General features: G+C 42.3%; 1 protein-coding gene across 1 annotated transcript in view; it reads right to left on the bottom strand.

Moving 5' to 3' along the window:
• The window catches only part of CSNK1E (casein kinase 1 epsilon), a 72,220-nt gene that overhangs the window by 4,342 nt on the left and 41,258 nt on the right, over positions 1-26,620 (bottom strand). Inside the window, exons 3-9 of the mRNA XM_056523937.1 lie at positions 19,019-19,129; positions 18,670-18,818; positions 15,248-15,476; positions 12,188-12,358; positions 7,850-7,998; positions 5,241-5,433; positions 1,594-1,733 (exon numbers count right to left, since the gene is read on the bottom strand). Of these exons, the coding sequence (XP_056379912.1) occupies positions 1,594-1,733; positions 5,241-5,433; positions 7,850-7,998; positions 12,188-12,358; positions 15,248-15,476; positions 18,670-18,818; positions 19,019-19,129 (1,142 nt within the window). The remainder of the gene's footprint in view (positions 1-1,593; positions 1,734-5,240; positions 5,434-7,849; positions 7,999-12,187; positions 12,359-15,247; positions 15,477-18,669; positions 18,819-19,018; positions 19,130-26,620) is intronic.

The following is a 26,620-nucleotide window of genomic DNA, read 5'->3' as shown; positions in this document are numbered from 1 at the left end:
AAAATGGCGTATGACACGCCCCCTCCATATAGCTCTACGAGAGAGCCGAAGATAGCTGAATGGCTGTCCCATAGATACATATGAAGGGGGCTTGTCTGATGCCGTTTTTGCGGGGGTAGAGACAGCCCATTCCCGTAGAGAGCCGGGGCCCGAACAGGAGATCACAGGGGGTCCCAGCAGTCGGACCCCCTGCGATGTAAAACTTATTTAAGTTTTTGTACATGATATATCTTCTTTAACTCTGCAGACTGTGTTTTGGGTCCCATCTTTTCCCCACAAAAGACGACGACTATCTATTCTAGCTGTCTATTGCTCACAAAAACGGCTGTAAAGTAACACAATTTACTAAGAGTGAAGTGTAGTTTTCTTTGTGTTTTCCCCTTGCAGGTATTTTTCCATGGTATTTAAGGTTGTTGATTTCTCTCCACATTTATTTTTTTATTTTTTAATAATTCATTATTTTAAAATTTTAAGAAAACCAGGGGGAACAAAACTGTAGAGGTAGAGTGGTGCAGTTGCCCATAGTAACCAGATTGCTTAGTTTATTTTTCACAGGTCTCTTTAAAAATGAAAGCAACAATCTGATTGGTTGCTATGGGCAACTGAACCACTTCCTCTTCCCCATCATCCCTACACAGAGGGAAGTAAAGCAGTAAAGTTCCTCCCCACCCCTCCCTTGTCCTGCTTGCAGCGGCAATGCGCCACTCCGAGCAGCCACACCGGGGATTGCGAGTCACCGCGCGCATGCACAGTGTACTCCGACATTGCGGCTGATCTTCCCCGCCCCCCCCCACCACCATCATCTCCAGAATGGGACCCTGGCTCTCACAGCTATATGGAGCGTTAGACTGCACGTGTCGTCTGCTGCTCCATGCAGTGCCAATAGACTGGAGATACCCAAGCGTTGTACTCTGAAGCCAATGCATAGAGCGGTAGACGGCATATACAATCTACCGCTCCATACAGCTGAGAGAGCTAGGGTCCCATTCTGGAGATGATGAGGGGGTCCTAAGGATCAGACACATATCCCCTTAGTCTCTGGATGGGGAATAGGTTATTTTAGGCTAGATTGCCCCCTTTAAAAAGGGGTTTCTGGCATTCAAAAATGTTCTGCATAAAAATACAGTGTTCGGCATTCAACGGTAATCCAACTTCTGTGAGTGCGTACAGAAAGAAATATGGATTCTCCAAATTGAATTATAACAATTTAGTATAAAGATCCTTTCAATGAGACAAATGGCACTGAAAACATAATGACATTGATACAGTTAAACAGGGGCTACACTAAAAAACTATTTAACATAAGATGTGCCCCACCATCTGCCTCCCTGCCACATTTATGGGGTTTGCACAAGAGTAAGATGTAAAGCTGTGGCCCCTGAAAACCCTTTAGATATTGATCTACACCACTTATTGAGTCCCTAGTATGGAGTTTCCCAACCAGTGTGCCTCCAGCTGTTGCAAAACTACAACTTCCAGCATGCCCGGACAGCCTTTGGCTGTCCGGGCATGCTGGGAGTTGTAGTTTTGCAACAGCAGGAGGCACCCCTGTTGGGAAACACTGCCCTAGCAGTTACATGAGGACAGGGTCACCTGTGATGCTGAAATCCGTGACACTTCTTGTCGCCCTGTGAGATCAGAGGAAGAGACGTTTGCTGGGGCTCCCCGATGTAACCTCATGCTGACCTTGCGTTCTCTGTCCACCCGTGAGATTGCCCGAGGAGACGTGTTACCTGGGAAAACAGAAGGCAAACCGAAGTGTAAGTATTGTAGGTGTAGGCAGGAATTTGGTTCACATTTCAATGGTCTAATACAGCGTTTCCCAACCAGGGTACCTTCAGCTGTCGCAAAACTACAACTCCCAACATAACCCTGTCGTAAATACATCTGTTAAAGGGTATTCCCATCCACATTATAAGGCTGGGTTCATATCACGTTTTTGCCATACTGTTTTCAATCAGTTTTTCTAAAGAAAACCATATGGCAAAAAAAAACGGATGGAACAGTATGGGAAAAAGTAAACCGGATGTGTTTTTAAACTGTATACTGTTTTTAAAAGTGCATACAGTTCTGTCTGTTTTTATAAAAAAAAAATTAAAAAAAATTGTTTTTGATAATTTTGTCCATTTTTTATGGGAGGGGTGTTGGGTGGGGACTTTAGGATGCAAATGCGCATGTGTAAAGTAAATAGCGTATACGGTTTCCCGTATGGAACTGTATACATGTGCGTTTCCCATTGGCGTCCATGTTAAAAAAAAAAAACTTATGCGGTTGCAGTACGGTTTTTAAACCGGAGACAAAAACGTGGTCAACCACAGTTTTGACTCCGGTTTAAAAACCGTACTGCAACCGCATTCGTTTTTTTTAACATGGACGTCAATATGGGAAACGCACATGTATACGGTTCCATACGGGAAACCGTATACGGTTTTTACTTTACACATGCGCATTTGCATCCTAAAGTCCCCACCCAACACTCCTCCCATTAAAAATTGACAAAATTATTAAAAACGTATGTAAACGTATATAAAAACAGACGGAACTGTATGCACTTTTAAAAACAGTATACAGTTTAAAAACGCATACGGTTTACTTTTTCCCATACTGTTCCATCCGTTTTTTGGCCATACGGTTTTCTTTAGAAAAACTGATTGAAAACAGTATGGCAAAAAGATGATGTGAACCCAGCCTAAGCCATAAATGTCTCCTTAATGTTGGCTCCACCTCTGGGATACCTGCCTATGCTGAGATGGAGGTCTCCAGGGCACCCACCGAAGATGGTTAGGAACCAGAAAATTTACTTTAAAGGGGTATTCCGGCCAAAGACATCTTATACCCTATCCAAAGCATAGGGGATGAGATGTCTGATCGCGGGGGGTCCGCTACTGGGACCCCGCAATTTTCGGGCAGTATTCTATGCAGGGCTGTTGCTCCAGTCTCGACACGTCCCCTCCATTCAGGTCGTGATGCCTGACGAAAAGGCCATCCCGGTCTAGAAACGCGTTGTGTGTTCATAATAAACAGTTACCTACTCTAATCCTGCTCGAGCTTCAATATATTGACCTACTGGCAGCGCGGGCACTTCCAGATTCTATTGTGTGTCCAGTGTGTTCCATTCAGGTCTATGGAAGGGGGCATGATGGCATAGAATGTGGGTGCTGCACGGAGACCAGCAATGGGACCCCCACGATCGGAAATCTTATCCCCTATCCCTTGGATAGTGAATAAGATGTCTTTGGCCGGAATACCCCTTTAGGGTACGTTCACACGTCCGCAGATTTGCGCAGGATTTTCTGCTGCAGATTTCAATGTAAACTAAATGACTGAGCGCAGCTTCTAATCTGCAGTTACAAATCCTGCGCATCAAATCTGCGCAGGATCCTGTATGTGTGAACGTACCCTTAATGGGAGTTGCACAAATGGTATAGCCACACCAGCTATTCTGTTTTTGCAACTCGCATTAAAGTCAAAGGGAGTAAGGCAAATTGCGTAACTTTCCCACTTCAGCTATTTGCTTCCTGACCATGTCCCGCTGATGTCCCGCAAACAGGCCAGAGGGGGCCGGTAGTCAATGGAACGCCCCTTTAAATCTTACTGTATGCACTGATAAGTATATGTCTGGGGAAATTCCCTAACCTATACATAGGATTTTCCCAATTTACACCAAACCTACATAAACCCCATGAAAAACACCTTAATGGAAGCCAAAATTACGGGACAATGTTGTCTATGTATAGGTTTGCCGTACATGCTGATAAATCTGCCAGTGTAAATGATAACCAGGCAAAAAATACGTGGTGTGAAATTTAAACAGTAGCAATGAGGCTAAGACAATGGGGCAAAATTACTGTCTGAAACTTACAGTAAGAATGTTCCAATGGCTCAAGCAGTCTATACAGTTAGCACCACATTCCCCTCTGCTCTCATATGCCCGACCATCTCTTAAATATTTGTGGACCCTTCGCACATGTGAGCGTGAGGTGGGCAGAGGGTATGCTGGGTCCTAAAGGTCCTAAATGCCTAAAGGACAACGTTTACATATTGGCAACAGAGGCTATCTACTGTATCTTAGCCGCTGCTGATCCGGGTGAATTATACATCAATTTAAAGGGGTATTCAAGGGAATTTTTTTTTTTTTTTTATATCAAAAGGCTCCAGAAAGTTAAAACAGATTTGTAAATTGCTTCTATTAAAACAATCTTAATTCTTTCAATAATTATCAGCTGCTGAAGTTGAGTTGTTGTTTTCTGTCTGGCAACAGTGCTCTCTGCTGACATCTCTGCTTTTCTCAGGAACTGTACAGAGTAGAAGAGGTTTGTTATGGGGATTTGCTTCTAAACTGGGCGGTTCCCGAGACACGTGTCATCAGAGAGCACTTAAACAGAAAAGAACAACTCAACTTCAGCAGCTCATAAGTACTGAAAGGATTAAGATTTTTTCTATAGAAGTAATTTACAAATCTGTTTAACTTTCTGGAGCCAGTTGATATAGTATATAAGTGTATATATATATATATATATATATATATATATATATATATATATACACCGTATATAAAGTTTTTTTTCTGGATAACCCCTTTAATTCGGTTCACCTGCACTATAACCCTGTGTATTGGGTTCAGTGAGGGTTAACTTGCTGTCAGTTTTCCTATGAGCCAGAATGCTGACGCCCTAAAGTGTCCAGCTAAGCATTCATAGGGTGCAATATTGCTGAAGGGCCAGGATAATCATGGTCTAAGATTCCCCTGAGGAAGTCAAAGAGGTATTGTGGCCATGAATAAACCCCATCACCGAAATATCTTCCTAACCAAATTAAGAAATAAGGAAGCACAGGAATCTTCTCAAATATTTTTCATTGACTTAAAAATGTGAAATAGTTTTTAAAACGTTTGCATTAGGTTTTCATAAGTGGAGTTGAAGTGATTAGACCTCCACTGATAGCTAAAACAAAGGGGCAGAAGTACTTATCTGAGTGCTGTGACCATTTTTGATCGGCTCTCCTCAGACAGTCCAGTGAGCGTGTACAGACTCTCTATAGACATTCTATGAGCATACACACTTGGCCTTCTGAAGAGAGCTAAGCAGAGCTGACAATTCTGGGGGTCTCAGCACCTGGACCCCACCAATAAAAACTATGACATGTCTATTCAGGTAACATATTCAGCCACTGATGGGGTCATGAATCGCTTTCAACAAGATCCAAGGAAAATTGTAGAAGTGTAACTGGCAAGTACTTACCACTCTGCTGAATCCTTGAGGCTGGTGTGGAGGCTACGGGGTCTCCGCCATTCCTTAACCGATTAGGTGCTGCACCTGCTGGAGGGCCGGGAGGTAACACTCGAGTGGTGGAACCTCTAAGTTGTCCCATTCTCTCTTCTCGATCATGTTCCCTTCTTTCCCTGTCCATATCTTCTGGATTCCGAGCTGCGCCCTACAACCAAACACAAGTAAATATGAACACGTTCATTTATTTAATAAACATTATATATAAATATTTTTATTAAATAAAAATATTTCTTGGAATAAGTCTATTTTCTTAGGCTGCATTCACATTACGTTTGTTACATACGGGGATCAGATCCGGCAGGGAGATCCCAGCCGGACCGGGCCCCCAACACATTCATTTGAATGAGCCGACCAGAGTCAGATAATGACTCCGGTCGGCTCATTTTTGCTCCGTATCTGGTTTTGGGACCGGGCTAAAAACAGTGGTATACTACAGTTTTGAAAAATAAAAAGTCCTCATAAAATACTTTGCAACAAAACCAAACATGCGTTTGGCTATGCGTTCAGACGATGGAATTTTCTTGCGATAAGATTTCCAGACATTCCACTGCAGCAGAGTCCCATTGATTTCAATGGGATTCTGCTGCACTGTGCACACGGCGGAATTTCAGTAGCAGATGTTTCTGCTGTGGAAATCCCAATTCTGGAATTCGCAGAAATAATAGACATGTCTATTCTTTCTGCGGAGTCCGCACGAAAATGCATATTGCATCTATGAGACGACGCATTCCAAGCGGCCTTAGCGCCGGCATATTCTGCTGTCGGTGTATATGTATTCAGTAGAGATGAGCGAATTTACAGTAAATTCGATTTGACACGAACTTCTCGGCTCGGCAGTTGATTACTTATCCTGCATAAATTAGTTCAGCCTTCAGGTGCTCTGGTGGGCTGGAAAAGGTGGATACATTCCTAGGAAAGTCTCCTAGGACTGTATCCACCTTTTCCAGCCCACGGGAGCACCGGAAAGCTGAACTCATTTATGCAGGAAAAGTCATCAACTCCCGAGCCAAAAAGTTCGTGACGAATCGTATTTACTGTAAGTTCGCTCATCTCTAGTATTCAGTCTAAAAAATATATTTAAAAAATAAATAAATTAGGATCATATTACATTAAAACCAAATTGCTCTAATATAAATGGGAAAAATAAAATAAAAATAAATCTAGTGGCACTCACCATGACGTCAAGATAAAGGGGAATTGACTATGCTACAGGGACTGTAAAGCTAATATAGTTCATAATATAGTATCTGTAACCTGTGTCTCACAATTCTTATGTGATCTTTGCCCCAATGTTAATTTTTATCAGCATACATAATGAGTAAGCGGTCTTAGATTTTCCCAGGTTGCAGTGCAGCCTGAAGCAATACGTCACTAGTCAGGTGTTGAAAAGGAGGCCTGTCTGCTTCAATGGGTGGAGTGACTGCTAGGTGAGGGGAAATCATTCTCCACAAGGCTACAGCTGTACTGCAATGGGTGGGGTGGCTGACGTGTGGGAGGGAGAAAAATGACCTCACACTTACAAATAAGGGATCCTAGGACTTGAAGTTGGAAGGAAGGAACTCCCAACAGGAAATAGCCAGTTTACAAAAGGAAGGCAGCAGCGTTAAGGTGGACTCACAACAAAGCTATTTAGCCCTAAGACAAGCATGGATCCTTTCAAAGCATGACCGTTACTGTCTGGCAGGTAAGTACTAAAATCACCTTATGGTGGATAACCCCTTTAAAAGGGGTACTCCGGTGGAATTTTATTTTATTTTTTAAAATCAACTGGTGCTAGAAAGTTAAACTGATTTGTAAATGACTTCTATTAAAACATTTTTATCTTTCCAGTACTTATTAGCTGCTCAATACTACACAATGAAATTATTTTCATTTAGGAACACAGAGCTCTCTGCTGACATCACGAGCACAGTGCTCTCTGCTGATATCTCTTTCGATTTTAAGAACTGTCCAGAGTAGGAGAAAATCCCCATAGCAAACACATGCTGCTCTGGACAGTTCCTAAAATAGACAGAGATGTCATCAGAGAGCACTGTGCTCGTGATGTCAGCAGAGAGCACTGTGCTCCAAAAAGAAAAGAATTTCCTCTGTAGTATTCAGCAGCTAATAAGTACTGGAGGGATTAAGATTTTTTTTAATAGAAGTAATTTACAAATCTGTTTAACTTTCTGGCACCAGTTAAAAAAAAAAAAAAAAAAAAGTTTTCCACCGGAGTACCCTTTTAAGACGTGGACAGAGGCTGGAGCAACAATTGTTTCACGCCACTTTGTGGCGTGAAACAATTGTTGCTTAAGCCTCTGTCCATGTCCTAATCTGCCCGTTTTTCGCTATGGATTTCTGAAATAAAGGACTGTTTTACTGACTACATGGTCGGTGCCACTAGATTTTTTTTTCCGTATAAACTAATATCTGGATAGCAGAAAACCACCCATATTAATTGAATGTGTTTTTTTTTACCAGACTACAGCACTCTGTTGACATTGATATGTTTGGCTGTGGAGATGACCGTGCCAGTAAAAGAGTCTTTTTACATATTTTTCAATAGCACTATGACGACTTACAAATTTGAGCATGTTCCAGTCGAACACGTAGTCATATGAAAACCCTTGTCGATGGAAGAGGTTACGGAACAGCTGCCTCAGGTAGGAATAGTCCGGCTTGTCGTCAAATCGCAGGGAACGGCAGAAATTCAAATACGTGGAGAACTCGGCTGAAAGAGAACAGCACAAACACGTGAACATTGGCCCCGATTGACTAAAGTGAAAACAACTGTTTTTGTCTGTTCATACCCAAGATTGTTTGAATGTGCGCCAAAAAAACTAACAAAACAAGTAAACATATGTTTTGTAAATGGTTTCTTTAAAAGGGAGTGTACCGAGTTTTTTTTTTTTTTGGGTTATTTTCTTTTATTTTTTTCTTCTTTGATTTTTATGCTTGTGTGTCTTTTTTTTAATATTTGGTAGAACTATGTATTTTTGGTTGGCTACTTTTTGGCAATTTTGCTTTCTCCGGTGTGACCTTTAGAATTTTTTGTTTTTTTATCTTTTTGTTATTTTTTTGTTCTGAAAGGTATTTTTTTGTGCCATAAACCTTTTAAAACAAAATAGAAAAATAAAAAACGCCTTCTGTTGCGTTCCTAGGCCCTTTACTACAAGGGAAACGTGAACCTATCTTCTGTCACAAGCCGAGCCCCTGAAGTTCAATGTATGACGTAGTTTTATTATTGTGTCGCACGGTGCCAGAATTAAATCTCTACAATTACTTGGAAACGTGCGTCAAAATAATGAAATACTAGGAAAAACACACAGTGGGGCTTTTAAAACCTACACTAGTAATAAATCCCCCCATATTGTCTCAATAACTTGTTTACATGTTCTTGCACATACAGGGGCACACGGAGTTCCCACAGCTCTGTGCTCCATTCTGCACAACGTTACGTAATCTCCCCTTGAAGCAGACTGTGATGAAGAAACAGCGAGGCCTCATAGATCCGAGGTCTGTGCCCCTTTCTCTCGATTCTAAGATCTCGGGATACAATATTGAAAATCTCCTATTCACTGTAATGGTCAAGGAGCTCTGTGCTACGGACCCTTGCATTCAAGGGGTATTCCAGGATTTTTTGTTATCTGACTATGCTACAGGGGCTGTAAAGTTAATGTAGTTCTTACTATAGTGTCTGTACCTGTGTGTGACGGTTTTCTCACAATTCTTCTGTGATATTTACCCCAATATTTATTTTTACCAGCATACAAAATGACTGTTGTCTCAGATTTTTCCCAGCTTGCAATGCGGTCGAGACCTGACATCACTAGTCAGCTGATGACAGGGAGCCTGTCTACTTCAATGGGTGGAGGAATCAATCTGCAACTAATGCAACAGCTGTAGGCACCCTGATTGAAAACCACAGGTCTTTTGTTTCAATGGGTGGGGTGGCTGATGTGTGAGAGGGAGGAAAATGGCATTGTGCGATTTGTAGTAAAAAAAAAAAACATAAGTCAAACAGGAAATACAAGTTCACTAAAAGCTAGCCACAGTTATGGTAATCTCATGACATAGCCATTTAGCCCCAAGACAAGCGCAGATCCTTCCTAAGCATGTCCATTACTGCCTGCCAGGTACGTACTAAAATCACCTTATGCTGGAGAACCCCTTTAAAAGGGAATAAGTCACCCATTTAGTTTTAGTTTCATTAATAGAGATAAAACAGAAGAAACTAATGTAAGAATCTACGAAAACATTGAGAAAAAATTATAAATATATAATATATATATATATATATATATATTTATTTTGTATTTTTTTATATATTTTTTTATTACATTTATTAAATTTTTCTTATTTTCATTTTCTTTTTTTATTACTAAGCATGGGAGTGTTTTCCAACCAGTGTCCCTCCAGCTGTTGCAAAACTACAACTCCTAGCATGCCCAGGCATGCTGGAAGTTGTAGTTTTGCAACAGCTGGAGGCACACTGGTCGGGAAATACTGAGCTACACCACAGCATTGCGAGCACTTTATAGCAGGTGTCAGATTTACTGCCCCCTAGGAGGCTGTCTGAGCATGCTGGGAGTTGTAGTTTTCCAACAGCTGGAGGCACACTGGTCGGGAAACACTGGAGGTACACCACAGCATTGCGAGCACTTTATAGTAGGTGTCAGATTTACTGCCCCCTATCTCAGCAGCCAGGGGAGATGCATGCAGAATCTTATCTGTATAAAGCATTGGTTGCTATCCTACCTTATCTATACCTCCAGCAGTACAATAGAGCTGTCATTAACCTGCCCATCCTCTGATGATAAGGAATAGATTCTCCTTCCCTTGCTCCCTCCCCCATACTGTGTATGTATAGACAATAAAACCGACCAGCACAAAACTGATATTTCAAGTTTGTGTGTTTTTATGTTAAAAGTACATTAAAGGGGTACTCCGGTGGAAAACAATTTTTTTTTTTTAAATCTGGTGCCAGAAAGTTAAAACACATTTGTAAATTACGTCTATTTAAAAATCTTAATCCTTCCAGTACTTGTCAGCTGCTGTATACTACAGGGTATACTAGGGTCGGGGCTCTGCTGCTTATGATGGGTAAGGCAACTCTCTATCTGATTGAACCTTCGGTGCACTTGCAGTCTGCATGTATCCATTGACAGTGTCTGAGTACTATCATATATATTTAACACTGTGCAGTAATATTGTGATAATTATCACTAGTTCATACACATATGCGCTTTTGGTATTTTTTGTATACTCAGGCATTTTATTGAATGTATATCGCACTACTGGCACCTTGGTAGGAGTAATTTATGGCATGGAGTGCAGCCTTCAAAAGGAACTGAGAGTACACATTTAGACTCATTACTTGTCTTAATATATTATATATTATCTCCTCATAGTCGGCAGTAACCCTATTTTTTGTACTAGTACTTGACCTTAATTCCACTTCCAATTACTTTTATGCGTCTTTTCACACAGTTTTTTAATAGGATACAATAAAACATGATTTTATTTGTTAAGGTGTTGTCTGAACTCTTCTTTTTCTCTCTATACATGTATACTACAGGAGAGGTTTTTTTTATTTTTATTTATTTCTTTTCTGTCTGAACACAGTGCTCTCTGCTGACGCCTCTGTCCATGTCAGGAACTGTCCAGAGCATGATAGCTTTACTATGGGGATTTGTTTTTGCTCTGGACAGTTCCTGACATGGACAGAGGTGTCAGCAGAGAGCACTGTGGTAAGACAGAAAGGAAATTCAAAAAGAAATTGACTTCCTCTGTATTATACGGCAGCTGATAAGTACTGGAAGGATTAAGATTTTTAAATAGAAGTCATTTACAAATCTGTTTAACTTTCTGCCACCAGTTGATTAAAAAACAAAAAAAAAATTAATAAAATGTAAAAAATTACAATTTTACTAGAGGGGGTGGTCATCTGTTCAGAACCCTGATTTTAATTAAAATTTTTTATTAAAGAGTTGATATTACTCGGGGGGGGGGGGGGGGGGGGGGGGACACACCTAGCATATCCATTCATTGCTTTATTCACAACTCAATATCACCATTCAACATAAAATGTAGCAAAACATTTTCTTCACATCATCCGTGTGTAGACATTTGCCGCAACGTGATCCTCAATAGGATCATAACAATAGGCATGCAATTACGAATTAAACCAGAAGAGGGCATTCAAAACCACAAAGCTTTGTCACTGTGGTCTGTTAACCCCTGACAACTCCGTGCCGGATGCAGTGACCAAGGAGACTGCTATGTGTAAGCAATATGACTCTTATGCCACTTCACTGCGCCATTTTATGTCATTATGTATGAATACCGATAAATTGCACTCTTTAGCAATTCCAACCTATAACTGCTTTAGCTTATAGTGTATGTTGAATTTAAAGGGGTATTCCAGCAAAAAACTTTTTTATATATATCAACTGGCTCCAGAAAGTTAAGCAGATTTGTAAATTACTTCTATTAAAAAAATATTAATCCTTTCAGTACTTATGAGCTTCTGAAGTTAAGGTTGTTCTTTTCTGTCTAAATCCTCTCTGATGACACCTGTCTCGGGAAACGCCCAGTTTAGAAGAGGTTTGCTATGGGGATTTGCTTCTAAACTGGGCGTTTCCCGAGACAGGTGTCATCAGAGAGGATTTAGACAGAAAAGAACAACCTTAACTTCAGAAGCTCATAAGTACTGAAAGGATTAAGATTTTTTAATAGAAGTAATTTACAAATCTGTTTAACTTTCTGGAGCCAGTTGATATATAAATTTTTTTTTTCCTGGAATACCCCTTTAAGTAACAACCTAAGTGCTCCACAAAAAATGTTGCTTAATTATAAGGAAATTAAAAAGAATAAATAGGTTTGCATCTCATTTTTTTCTGGTTTATGTGGATACTTACAGGGGTAGCCTTTGCAGAGGACCTCAATAGGGGTTGACATTTTCTTCTCACTGATCCGTTCGTATTTCTGCCGTTTGGTTGCAGCTTTCAATCCCTGCCAGGGCAGCGACCCGAGGTTAAAGTACATAAGAACATATCCCAAACTCTCCAAGTCATCCCGACGACTTTGTTCTACATGGAAAAAAAAAATGTTTACATTTTATAAAACACACAGGAAAAAATGGCAGCACTTCTTAGCCAATCCAAAGTGTATTATGCCAGCGCCCACAACCCGATCATAGTCCTTGTAGATAACCAGAAAACAATGGCGCAGCACTTTGATATCCCCCCCCCCCCCAAAAAAAAAAAAGAATCTGCAAATGTATTCTCTCATGTCACAGCATTGCTTATCATGCTTGGTAAAGGCCTCATAGAGAAGCTGAAACGTTGCCATTGCTGTGACATGAGAGAATACATTTGCATATCTGAATGGTGCGCTATTGTTTTATCAATATCTATCAATTATTAAAGTACAGTGGTCCCTCAAGTTACAATATTAATTGGTTCCAGGACGACCATTGTATGTTGAAACCATTGTATGTTGAGACCAGATCTCTATGGAAACCTGGTAATTGGTTCTGAAGCCACCAAAATGTCATCCAAAAATAGGAAAAAGTGAGGATTAAAGAAAAATAAGTAGATAACTAATACAGATAAAGCAAATCCTTACATATAAAAGTAAGAAAGATCTGCTGGGAGCTGTTATCACTGTCAGTGTTTCCCAACCAAGGTGCCTCCAGCTGTTGCAAAACTACAACTCTCAGCATGCCCAGACAGCCAAAGGCTGTCTGGGCATGCTGAGAGTTGTAGTTTTGCAACAGCTGGAGGCACCTTGGTTGGGAAATGCTGGTCTATGTAGAGGACAGGCGCTTCTTCAGGGTTCTGTACAGAATACACAATGTCCTAAAAAAGTAACATGGAGCCGCCCTCACCTGGAGTCCAAAGGAGCAGCTAACCCTGATACAGGTAAAGAGTACAGAACATGTAATGCCTCCCTGTACTGTAGGAGGCACTACCAGACATCAGTCAGTGCATACACTTCAGTAATACAGGTGTTTTACAAGTAAAATGCCCATTCTGATTGGTCGGTTCTTTCGCCATTGACAGGTATCACAGATCTGGACTGTCTGTACATTGTATGTTGAGTCTGGTTTCAAGTTACAATGGTCCAGAAAAGACCACTGTATGTTGAAACTATTGTATGTTTAGGCCAATGTAGGTTGAGGGATCACTGTATACACTTACACAAAGAACCCCCTCCTATCCCAAGACTCACTAACCCCTTTTGACCCCTCTCTACCAAGAACCCCTTCTATCCCTGTTAACTGTATCAAGCATTGACCCTCATTGCAAACTCCTATAGACTTAGGGACAGAAAGCGGTTCTGGATTGAGCGCTTGTGTGAGTGTATTGGTGTGTAATTAGGTGGGCGGGGAAGATATTGTAATGGGTTAAATTGTAATGTAACCAGTATGATGTTAATGTATTGAAGTTGTCTTAGCCATTGTTGTATACACCAAGATAAATTGTTATTATACGCATATATATATATATATATATATATATATATATATATATATATATATAGTGTATTTATAGTGTATTAGTGAATAAACCTTTGTATTATTAACCCTGTGTTGGTTAATAAACCGTACACAGAAAACAAGAGTTTTTAACACTTGGAAATGAAAGGAAGGAAGGAGTAATAGTATATAGTCCTGTTCAGGAGATAGCTGGGGGTCCCAGATGTCAAACCCTTATCCCCTATTGTGTGAGTAGGGGATAAGTTGTCTTTCACTGGACAACCACTATCGCACCTTTAATCAGTTAAAGGGGTACTCAGGTGAAAAAATAAACTAGTGCCAGAAAGTTAAACAGATTTGTAAATTACTTCTATTTAAAAATCTTAACCCTTCCAGTACTGAGCTGCTGTATGCTTCACAGGAAGTTCTTTTCTTTTTCAATTTCTTTTCTGTCTTCCCACAGTGCTCTCTGCTGACACCTCTGTCCATTTTAGGAACTGTCCAGAGTAGGAGCAAATCCCCATAGAAAACCTCTCCTGCTCTGGACAGTTCCTGACATGGACAGAGATGTCAGCAGAGAGCATTGTGGTCAGACTGGAAAGAACTACACAACTTCCTCTGGAGAATACAGCAGCTGATAAGTACTGGAAGAATTAAGATTTTTAAATAAAATTTACAAATCTGTAACTTTTTGGCACCAGTTGATTAAAAAAAAAAAATTTAACTTTAACTTTTTTTTTTTTTTTTTTTGGTGCATTTATAGGGGTACTCCATCCCTAGACATCTTATCCCCTATCCAAAGGATAGGGGATAAGATGTCTGATTGCGGGGGTCCTGCCGCTGGGGACCCCCGCAATATAGCATGCAGAACCCACCGTATCTGCTTCCGGAAGCGCTGGAGGTTCTGGCTCCTGACCACGGGGACGGAAGATTGTGACATCATGACTCCATCCCCGTGTGATGTCATGCCCCGCCCCTTCAATGCAAGTCTATGGGAGGGGGTGTGACGTCACACGGGGGCGGAGTCGTGATGTCACGATCTTCCGTCCCCGTGGTCGGGAGCCAGAACCTCCAGCGCTTCTGGAAGCAGATACGGGTGGCTGCTGCATGCTATATTGGGGGGGGGTCCCCAGCAGCTGGACCCCCGTGATCAGACATCTTATCCCCTATCCTTTGGATAGGGGATAAGATGTCTAGGGGTGGAGTACCCCTTTAAGTCTGGTCCCCTTTTCACAAAAAAAAAAAAAAAAAAAACCCTGCCCCAACCCTTTATTGACAAGGTAAAAAAAGGTATCCAAAATTGTGCAAAACACATTGAAAATGTTTTGCTGTCCAAACTGTGTGTACTATATATGCGGGGGTCCAGGCATGTCTGTTTGCAGTTTATGTACCATGAAATTGAACCATTAAACGGTGGCTTGGGATGGCGCTTACCCAGAAGACATGGTTTGAGAATGGGATATTTATTTTGTTCTAGTCGAACTGTACGATCACCTACCTATGCCCAGATGGGTATTTATAGATGCATATCTAGCAGTCCCTGTCAGGTTCTTGTTTTCTCGGTAGGGTATGTGTTGATGCGTCCGAGCATCTCGGTATTTCTTGGCTAGGCCGAAATCAATGATATACACCAAATTCCCCTTCTTTCCAAGCCCCATCAGAAAGTTGTCTGGTTTAACATCCCGATGAATGAAGTTCTTGGAATGAATGTATTCAATGCGACTTATCTAGAATACATAAGAAAGAAGAAGTTGGCATTTTATGATACAACAAATAGACCAGTGTTTCCCAACCAGGGTGCCTCCAGCTGTTGCAAAACTATAACTCCCAGCATGCCCGGACAGCCTTTGGGAAACAGCAAGCTAGACCAAATGAGACACATATCCTTCCTATAATACCAGATTCTAATCAAAAATGTAAAAGTTTTGCTATTAAAGCTTTCCTTACCTTCGTGATTGCTAAATTTATATATTTCTTTTTTATATGTTAAATAGTTGCTGATATTTCAGGACTTAAATGGGCATTTAGACAAATATTTTGAAAGAACTGTTACTCCTTTAAAGAGTAACTGCCATAAATAAAAAAAAACTTTTAATATATTGTTCTTTATGTAATTATAAGACACTTTGCTATTTACTTGCTGTTAAAATTCTCAACCTTCATATGTTTTTAATGTGATTGAAAAAACGGCCACTAGGTGGCTCTGTTCTGTTCCCTGCCACAAGTCAGTCAGTTAGTTTGGTCTCCTCCAGGCCTGGAAGGAGACCAAACTCAGGAAGTGCGTGCAGGGCATGGCGAGGCACACCTCTCACAGGCTTTAGTGACGTCGCGCCTGCTGGGGAACGTCCACTTTTTCCTGCCGGGAGCTCAGACAATGAGCAAGGGGAAAGGTATGATATACAGCTTTTTAAAGCTCGGAATTTTAATTTTTTAAGGGCAGAAGCGGTGTTAGGAGTAGTTAGGGAATATAATCCGAGTTAGTTTAGAAAATATGGTTTAATGACAGGTACTCTTAAAAATAGCAATCGAACCATACTCCAGTCCCTCAAACCCACCACATCTGCCCTTTTGATGGCTCTGGGTGCCCACTGCTTCCTCTGATGTGTCGTCTATGCAGGTAAATAAGCGCTCAGTTCATTATTGGCCAAAGTGGGTCACAGTAGTCAGCCGAGCGGGCGTTACCTGTGGGGATGGCACGACACAGGGAGAAGGAAGTAGTGGAGAGCAGCGGGTGCCGGAATCTGTCAGACCACAGCTGTGGGGAGATCGGGGCAGATCAGTATGCTTTGTATAGGATCATACTATAAGAGTACGCTCACACATGCATGTTTGCTGCAGATTTTGCTGCCCCTTGACTTCAATGGGTAGCAAAATCTGCTTCAGCAGAAAATACACGTGAACATACCCTAAGGCTACAAGTCCCAGCCTAAGCACAAGTCAAATGACCTGAGCCGACAGTCGCATACATCACTACAATGCTTTCAGTCCGAGCCTCTAGACCCGCAGTCAAGTTTGGACTTGTGACCTATTAGTGGAAGCCATATAGAAATTCTCTTTCCAGAGAAAGGTGTCACTTTGCAGGTGAACATTCCTAAACACTCCTTCCATTATAGCACATTTTGGATAAAACCACAATTGCAAGCAACATGGCATTGGTCTAACTATAATGAGATATAACGTATTTATACAAGGAGTTTTATGGGGCTTTAATATGGATAGCCTATCAGTAAGGCTAGGCCACCGATCAGCTGATTGAAGCAATGAGCACTTAAAGCCCTGTAGCTTCTTCATTTACAGGGCTGGTACAAGGATTTTTGCCACCCTAGGCGAAAGCTAATTTTGCTGCCCCTTGACCCTGCCCATTGGCTCCACCCTTAGACACATCCCACCTTACTGCTGGGGTGATACACTAACAAACCTCCTCATCATGTAATCACCTTACTAGGGTGTCACACTGTAACAAACCCACTCCTTAAGTAATCTCCTTACTACTGGAGTGACACACTGTAACAAACCTCCTTCTCATGTAATCTTTTTGCTACTGGGGTGGCACACTGTAACAACCCTCATGTAATCACCTTACTACTACTGGGATAACACACTGTAACAAACCTCCTCTTCATTTAATTACCTTACTACTGGGCTGACATGGTGGTTCTGGCTGGGAGGCGCCCCCATCAAGAGGGCGCTCTAGGCGGCTGCCTATGTTGCCTATAGGCAGAACCGGCCCTGTTAGTTTACCAGGTATAGCTCTATATTTTGTACTGTGGTTTACCTTGGCAGTGTGAGGTACCTTTCAGTGGGCACACAGTGTGTGTCAGCTGTATTTGATGTCCAGAGCTGCAGACACCTTTGGATAGCTGTATAGGGTATACAAATCTGTATCTTTCCTGATGCTGATGGCAGCTCCCAAATTTATAATGTTGCATTTTTAAATCCCAGTCAAGTGCCAAGGAGGGGGAGCTGAGCTGCTCAGGTGTTGGCATGCCTCCAGATGCATCCACAGCTCCCAGACCCTTCTTGATGAATGTACAGAGCTCTGGATGTAAATGAGGGAGATGAAGTACAAGGAAACATGCCAAGATGTGGCACTTAATCAGCTAAGCATTGCCTCCTTGACACTTGGCTGAAAAAAAAAAAGGGATACAATTTTGGCAACCACCAACAGCTCCAGGAAAGGTGCAGATTGCTTTCATACACTAACAGCTAGCCAACTGTGTCTGAAGCTGTTAAACAGCAAATACAGCTGACAGATTGCCTTTAAGGTACCCATATTCAGACAAATGTTGGCGGGATCAGCCAACGTTCTTAAGTGTAAAGTGGCTTCTTGACACTCTTTCGACAGATGACGTTGGGCAAGAGAAGCTTCAGACATGTTGAATTTCAACTGGCCAACTTTATTGTCCTTGGAGAGATAAGCCACCACCAGAGCTGTCTAGCAGAGGCTTAACCCTCCTTTCTCCATGGAGAACACCTGAACATTAAGGAACTTGTGTAGGTAGAGAGGGTAAGAATCTTCTACAAAATGAGGAGCCAAAGATGTCTGAGTGGCAATTTCTACAGAGGCAAGATGTATCTGAAAGAAGTCATGATGGTCTAGACCAGAAGGAGAAGAAAAGCAACAGAGGAGAAAACTTCACTTGAGAGTTACTGAATGCTCCTTTATGTTCTGTCTCCCCCCCCCCCCATCAGTACTGGATTCTCCTGTAAGGTCTGCAACATTTTAGTTTGTGCTAAAAACAACTCCCAGAACTTCCTTACCATTGTTCAGGTCATACCAAGAGCTGTGAACGTTAACCTGACTATTGGAGAGTTGTTTATTAAAGAATACAAATCATTTTCCTCGGCATACTTCGTCTATTTCACAAGAACAAAAAGTATTAATGCTGTAATCCCTCAATCCTAGTGGCTCATATTTACCATCTGATCTGCCAGGAGTAGCACTGTCTTCAGGCTGAACTTGCGGGAACAAAAGTTAAAAAGGTCTTCTAGGCTGGGGCCAAGTAATTCCATCACCATCACATTGTAATCCCCCTCGGCCCCACACCACTTGATTGAAGGAATTCCCACTGTCAGACAAGACGTTAAAGTAAAGACACAGAAGCAGATTGGGAGCTCAGCTGCTGATGACAATGACGTACACGAGGACTAGTTGCTTTATATAGTCACTGGCAGGAGGCCGTAGTACAATTAGGGATCAGCAACATCCCAAATGCACAACTAGTTGAAAAAATGGTGGCCTTAGCCACAGTGCTTCGATAGTCCTTACCTCCTCCTTGCATCATCTTGTAAAATTTACTCTCAATATGCAACTGAGGGTGCTTTGTCTTCACACATTCCAGCTTAATGGCGACCTCCTCGCCGGTGGCAATATTTGCACCTGTGGAAACATGAGAAACAAACAAATGTCTCCTGTTGTGTACATCAGGCCATAAAACAAGTCTGCACAGATCTCTGACATCGATATAAATTACCTAGATTTACTTTCCCTTATGCAAATCAAGTTTTACTTTCATGGAGAATCCCTACGTATGTACATACACAGATACAAGCCATCAGTGCAATTGAGAAAAAATATTACATTTTTAATTGTTCAAGATTGATGAGCACAAGTCTTCTTGTGCAAAGATCTGGCATAATCGTGTCTTGCAAATGTGGTCTCACGGGAATGAAGCAAGCAGGTAAAAGTCAATAGGGATTTATGAAATGCCAAACCCAATCGGCATTTTTTTTTCACTCATCGTTGGCGTATTTCTGCTTTTTTGGGCTCAGCAACAATTTTCCAAAATCGCAGCATGTTGAGACTTTGGCTTTTAATTGCACAAAATTATAGCGTTTCGCTTCCATAGAAAGTGTGTGGGTTTAGCCCTGGTGTTTTTTTCTGCCCCCCCCCCCCCCCCCTCCCATTTCTTCAATAGAAATATTTGAATCACATGACTTATGGGGGGAAAAAAAAAGCCAAAGAACAAAACGCCAGACTAAAACCCACTATTTTTGCACAGCGATCATGGGGGGCCACAGCGCTTGGACCCCCACAATATAAAACTTATCCTCTATCCTGCGGATAGGGGACATGTTTTTCTGTACTGTCGGGCTTGAGACTTGTCCTTTAAAGGGGTTTTCTGCTTTGGACATTCCCTAAAAGTTTTCTGGCCAATAAGCAGATCACAAAGCGGAACCCCTGCACTGGGGAAATTAAGTATTACATGGAGCCAAATCAACAGGCTCAGTGAAATGCTTAAAGGGGGCTTCAAGCAGGTGGAGAGACTCCTTTCTAAACCATGATAGAAAGGGTCTGGCTTAACTGTTACATTGACCACACAGCCAGCCCCCCTTCAAGTACAACCCCAACACCGGGAGAAAGAAGAAACCTTTCTGCTGTGTCAAAATGGCTGAAGCTCAAAACTCCCCAGACCACAAGTCACAGAACAATGCTAGCAAAAATAAGATCAGTTTGTGATTTAAAGGGGACAACCCCATTTCCTAGAATTTCCTAACAGAGTGGGTGAAAATAGATTTCCCTATGATGGGTGTGGGTGACGTGCGGAGAGGATATTGCACAATTCCCAGACAAATCCATTTTAATTATGTGTTTGCCAAATAACTTCGTACAGTGTAACCTAACTCCTGCAGGAATAGAACATATTATTGTCAAAGCAGATTAATACAATTATTTTATACAGATATAGGATCTACCACAATGTTCTTAGATGGTGTTGCCGGACAGCTGAGACTGTAATGCTGTGGTCTTTAACCCTTTAATGACCACGGACGTAAATGTATGTCCTGGCTTGGCGGTACTTCGCGCACCAAGACGTACATTTACGTCCTGTGTATGACTGCGAGCATCTGAACGGTGCTGGCGTCATACACGGCAGGTTCCGGCTGCTAGCAGCAGCCGGGGACCCGCCCGTAATCGCGCGGATGTCTGCCATTAACCCCTCAGATGCCGTGATCAATACAAATCACAGCATCTGCGGCAGTGCGGTACTTTAAATGGATGATCGGATTTCCCGCAGCGCTGCCGCGGCGATCCGATCATCCAGCATGGCGGCCGGAGGTCCCCTCACCTGGCTACGGCCGCCTCCCGGGGTCTTCTGCTCTGGTCTGGGATCAAGCAGACTAGGGCAGAAGAACACCGATAGTACTGATCAGTGCTATGTCCTATGCATAGCACTGAACAGTATTAGCAATCAAAGGATTGCTATAGATAGTCCCCTATGGGGACATAAAAAGTGTAAAGAAAAAAGTTGAAAAAAATGTAAAAATAAAAAGTAAAAAAATAGTGAAAAATCCCCTCCCCCCAATAAAAATAAAAATTGTCCATTTTACCCCAAAAAGCGTATATTTTTCGCTGCGTGCGTAAATTTACGAACTATCAAAATATAATGTTAATGATCCCGTACGGTCAATGGCGTAAACGTAAAAAAATAAAAAAAAATCACATTTTATTTTAAAAATTTATTTTAAAAAATGATCTAAAAGTTTTATATATGCAAATGTTGTATTGATAAAAAGTACAGATGATGGCGCAAAAAATGAGCCCATATATAGCCCTATATACGGAAAAATTAAAAGGTTATAGGTGGTCAAAATAGGGCTATTTTAGATTACTGATTTTGTACAAAAAGTTTTAGATTTTTTTTTTTTTTTTTTTAAGCGGTACAAAAATATAAAAGTATCTAGCCATGGGTATCATTTTAATCGTATTGACCCACAGAATAAAGAACACGTGAAAACGATACCCTCCAAAATGTGCAAAATTGTGGTTTTCATTAAAATTTCCTCCCAAAAAAATAAAAATTAATTTAAAAAAAAACAAGCCCTTATATGGGTCTGTAGATGGAAATATAAAAGAGTTATGGATTTTAGAAGGCGAGGAGGAAAAAAAGAAAAACGCTAAAATAAAATTGGCCTGGTCCTTAAGGTTAAAATGGGCTTGGTCCTTAAGGGGTAAAACCGTGGACCTCCAGATGTTGCAAAAGTACAACTCCCAGCATGCCCGGACAGCCAACGGCTGTCCGGGCATGCCGGGAGTTGTACATTTGCAACATCTGGAGGTCCATAGTTTGAAGACCACTGTTCTAATTTTAGGAAAAAAAAGTGACTGACGCATTTTGGACAGTGTGTTCTTAGTCATAGTCCCTGTTCTAATGTTCTCTATTTTCTGGAGCAAGCGGATCAATAGCAAGGCTTATACTAACTAAATTACAAAGTTTAGTTAGGGATCTCCAGCTGAGCAGATCCCTTAAAATTCCCTAGCAAAGACTATTGTAAGGCCAAATATACACAGAGGCTTCTATAAACAAGTGGAGATGTTCCTTCAAAGAGACCCCCAATGAGATGGCACCTATATACCTTCCAGACAGGAGATAATTACCATTTAGTCCCAATGTAAACCAGAGATCAAAGGGACATAGACAACAATTAAAGCAAACTTTGCCTCTACTGTTCAATGGGACCCTTGTGTACTCAGGAACCATGTTAACCCCTCCCCCACCTGTGCTTTGCCCCGCACCGCATTCTGTAGCGTCTCTTTTTAAATGCCCTATTTCCACCGAGAACGCAGTATATCTGGCAGCATATTTCAGGGAACAAGTCAATAAAGATCATTTAGACATCTTCGCAAATAGCTCTCACCTTCTGAAAGAAAGAACAAAAATGCATTACACAAGTGGTTCACTTAATCCTTGAAAAGGTCAAGGTCTGCACTCTCAATAATACTCCGAACTGAAGGACCCAGCAAGAAAGATTCCCTTCCTCCTGTCCAGAAACAATAGTGTTTGACCAATAAACATGGAACCCGCAATACGTTGCACAATATGGCTTCATAATGCAGCACAGACTAAAAGCCAATATGAACGGTGTTGTGTGTGGTGTCCCAGGACCAAAGGCTGTCCTGTGGGCTGCGGATCTCCTCGGGCAACCTGCGGCACAGGTGTTGGGCCCACTAAAAGACTGGATGTCAAATTTAATATGTGGAAATAGAAAAAGAAAACAAAAGGTGCGCTCCCAGTGTAGAGTTATTAGGTAAGCGGATGCCCCCAATGGGTTAAAAATCTGCTTACCAGAGATTGTTGCGCTGCGGGCGTAACACCGTGAATTGCACCAACTAAGACTGAGGTCAGCTGGACGGGGCGTTCTTCTCAAGTGGCTCTGGGTCACTTCAGTATAGCATGAGCATAAAATGGATAGGCATCCGAAAATTGGACTCTGCCAGGCGCTTCTCCTCAAATGAATGACAGTCCAGACCACGCAAAGTGGATACAGGAACAGTAACTTTAATGGTGCGTTGCAGGACAAAATTGCAATATACCGTATTTTTCGCCATATAAGACACACTTTTTCTTCCCCAAAACTGGGGGGGGAAAGTTGGCGCGTCTTATACGGCAAATACACCCCTATCGCGGCGGTCCCTGCGGCCATCAACAACCAGGACCCGCGGCTAATACAGGACATCACCGATCGCGGTGATGCCCTGTATTAACCCTTCAGACGCGGCGATCAAAGCGGACCGCCGCGTCTGAAGCAAAAGTGACACTAACCCGGCTTCTCAGTCGGGCTGTTCGGGACCGCCGCGGTGAAATCGCGGCGTCCCGAACATCTTACAGGACACCATGAGGGACCTTCCCTGCCTACTCGGTGTCTGCTCCGTGCCGGGATCCCCTGCATGGCCGGCGCTCTCCTTCGACATCATCATATCTTCGTGCACGCCGTCACGTCATCCAATAGGAGCGGCGACGTGATGACTGCGACGCAGAGCGTGGATCCCGGGGAAGAAGACGTCCAGAGCATCGGGGACACCACAAGGACGTGGCGACAGCGATGGAGCGACTTCCAGGGCAGCGGTGACTGGTCCGGAGCGGCGGGAACACATGAGTATTACCTGATATACCAGTGGTCTTCAACCTGCGGACCTCCAGATATTGCAAAACTACAACTCCCAGCATGCCCGGACAGCCAACGAATTATAAAGATATTCTGCTAATCTCTGAGTTGTCTTTTAGTTCTGCCAATATATTGTTTCCCACAAGGCCATTCTATTACATATATGACCCCTTTACTGTTGCATGTCATAAAATCTCCCATTTAAAGCCATTCGCTGTGGTTACGACTTTTGCTTTTTCTCGGGAATGTGGTGGCCTTACAGTTTCTGCATGTTCCGCATCAGAAAATTACTTTTCATTTTAGCCAGGTCTGTCTTTTTAAGTGGTGTTGGGTTTCTGATTGAGGGTGCGACTTTGATGCCTAAATTCGGTGCCCTGGAGTAGACTATTGGTGGTTTGCTGGGTAGCATAGGGCCTAAGGTCGTTAAGTAAAAGGTGCCAGTTCCCCTTAATGATCTTTTCAATTTTTCTATGTGAATGGAATGATCAGTTTGCAAACACTTTCTTCTTTGGTGGCTTTCTGTGGTCTTTCTTGGAAGAAGGTGGCTCTCTCTAAATTCCTGGCTCTCTCAGGAGATACTTTCAAAATCTCTTCTGGGTATTTTTGTCTTTGAATTTGTGTTAGGGCAGTCGCTTCCTCTTCATATCTTGTGATGTCTGTACAGTTTCTACACAAACTTCCGTATTGTCCCATGGGTACGTTGAGTACCGAATTCCAAAATTTTTGTCCTGCACAATATGAATTTCTCCCCATACCGCAATACCAGTTTGGCCGCTCCCCCTCGGGAATGAATAAGTTATCAGCCCAGCGCTGTGCTGTCCCCATCGGGGAACTAATCATATGTGACCCATGAGCGCTGTTCTGCTTCTCCCCCCCCCCCCCCCCCCAATTATCAGCGCTGTGCTGTCCCCATTGGGGTAAATCCTCACGTCACACGCAAGCGCTGCCCTCCTCGTCCTCATGTTTGTTGCGTCTGCTGGCGCTGACACTCTATAGCTGGATCCCTATGCCCGGGCTGCAAATGGTAAACCAAATGAACTTTAACTCACCTTCCCCGTCGGTCCGGACCAGCTTCCTTGGGAATGGAACGTCAGACAGCCATCAGCCTATCACCGGCCGCAGCAATGTTCCACCTCGGCCGGCTTCTTACATGACAGTGGGCTCAGCCTATCACTGGCCGAGGCGGAACATCGCTGTGGCCGGTGATAGGCTGACGGCTCTCTGACGTTCCCATCCTCAGCGTAAGGCCGACGTAGGAACATGCGTTAAAGTTTATTTTGTTTACCATTTGCATCCCGGGCATAGGGATACTGCACAGTATAGAGTTTCAGCGCCGGCGGCCGCAACAAACGGGAGGGCGAGGAGGGCAGCACTTGTAGGTGACATGTGAGTATTTACCCCGATGGGGACAGCACAGCGCTGGGCTGATAATTTTTTTTTTTGGGGGGGGGGGGGGGGGGGGATACCGTTCTATACCACGGAACCGCCATAAGTTACAAAAATGCTGTGATACACACATTTGGTCATACCGCCCAGTCCTACTTGGGAGGTGACAGCTGTTGTATAATATGTAGCTGTTGCGGGACGTGGGCTTGTGGTATTTGCTGCAGCTTAAATGTGTTGGGTTTGTTTCAATTAGTAAGTCAAGAAATTCCAATTTTTCTTGGCTGATATTGGGTGTTAAGGTTCAGATTGTTATTATTAGCAGCAAAGATAAAGTCAGGAAATTCCTCTTTTGTTCCCTCCCAAATAAAAATAATGTCATCTATGTACCGGTACCAGAGCACCAGACTAGCACCCATTTTTTTTTGTTACTCACCCACCTTGGATTTACCTCTTCACGTACCCACTGACTCCCACTTTTTTACTATGCATCAACCTCATGCTTTTAGGTTTACCCTTTTAATTCATTTTATATAATTTGACCCTTTTATTTCATTTTATACAGCTTTATGGTCATTATTTTTATAATCACTACATTTTATTCATATTATTCATCTGTTTTTATCTTCATTATTGAGCTTCATCCTTTTATATAAGATATATCCTCTTTTTTTATATTCATTTTTATGCATCTTAGTTCTTGTTCTCTTTTACCAAACGCTGTTTTATTGCATTTGAGTGACTGATACATATTGATGCACATAAATATTCTCTCCCCCCTCCCAATACATCGTTTGACACAAATATGCACTTTCAGCAGAACTACATAGAGTTACCCCCAATTTTGTAACACGATTTTGAGTTCCCATAATTTTGCTACATTGTTTTCATGTGTCACAATTTATTCATTATCCCAGTCCTACATTCCCAACCTTGTTTTCCAATCTTTTCTGTCCTGTCCTGATCCTCCAATTCCTTTTCCATTCATTCCGAATGACCTTCCCTACCCTGATCATCTGATCCCACTTTCCACTCACTCTGATCAGACCACAGTATAAAAGGATGTTATGCCCATTACATCTTCAGCCACTGAGGAAAGGAGGAGACCTCCTGAAACTCGTCTAGCCCTAATTAGACTGCAACCTCCATAATTGAGAACATCGCTAAGGCACAATCTGCATTGTTACAGCGTGCCCCTCACCTCATCCATCACAGCCGCACACCAAGAACGCTCTGAGCGCACCTTCTAAAGCACGAGGAGGACGGTGCGAACAGAGGAATAGAACGTCTGCGTGAAAACTCGACGTGGGGAACAGTCTGCAGCAGTACCCCACAGCTTGCAGATCTCAAAAGAAGATAGACAGCAGGGTGAGCGGACATAGTCCAGCAGTGTATATTACCCCACTGATGCTATAAGTTACATAAAACTTTTACTTTCCTGCCTTTTATCCTGCTGCAAATCAGGAATCAGACTTCATTCCATGTTGGCAGGGGGCGCATAACGCTTAGGAGGATTTACCCTGTGTATAACGGATATTGAATACAACTTTAAAGGAGCAAATAACGCTCAGGAGAACGTATCATCTGCATAGCAGGAACT

The sequence above is a fragment of the Hyla sarda genome, chromosome 6 (genome assembly GCF_029499605.1).
Source record: "Hyla sarda isolate aHylSar1 chromosome 6, aHylSar1.hap1, whole genome shotgun sequence".
Taxonomy (NCBI): Eukaryota; Metazoa; Chordata; class Amphibia; order Anura; family Hylidae; genus Hyla; species Hyla sarda.
Note: the sequence above shows the minus strand (reverse complement) of the source record. Positions and strands in the feature narration are given on the sequence as shown.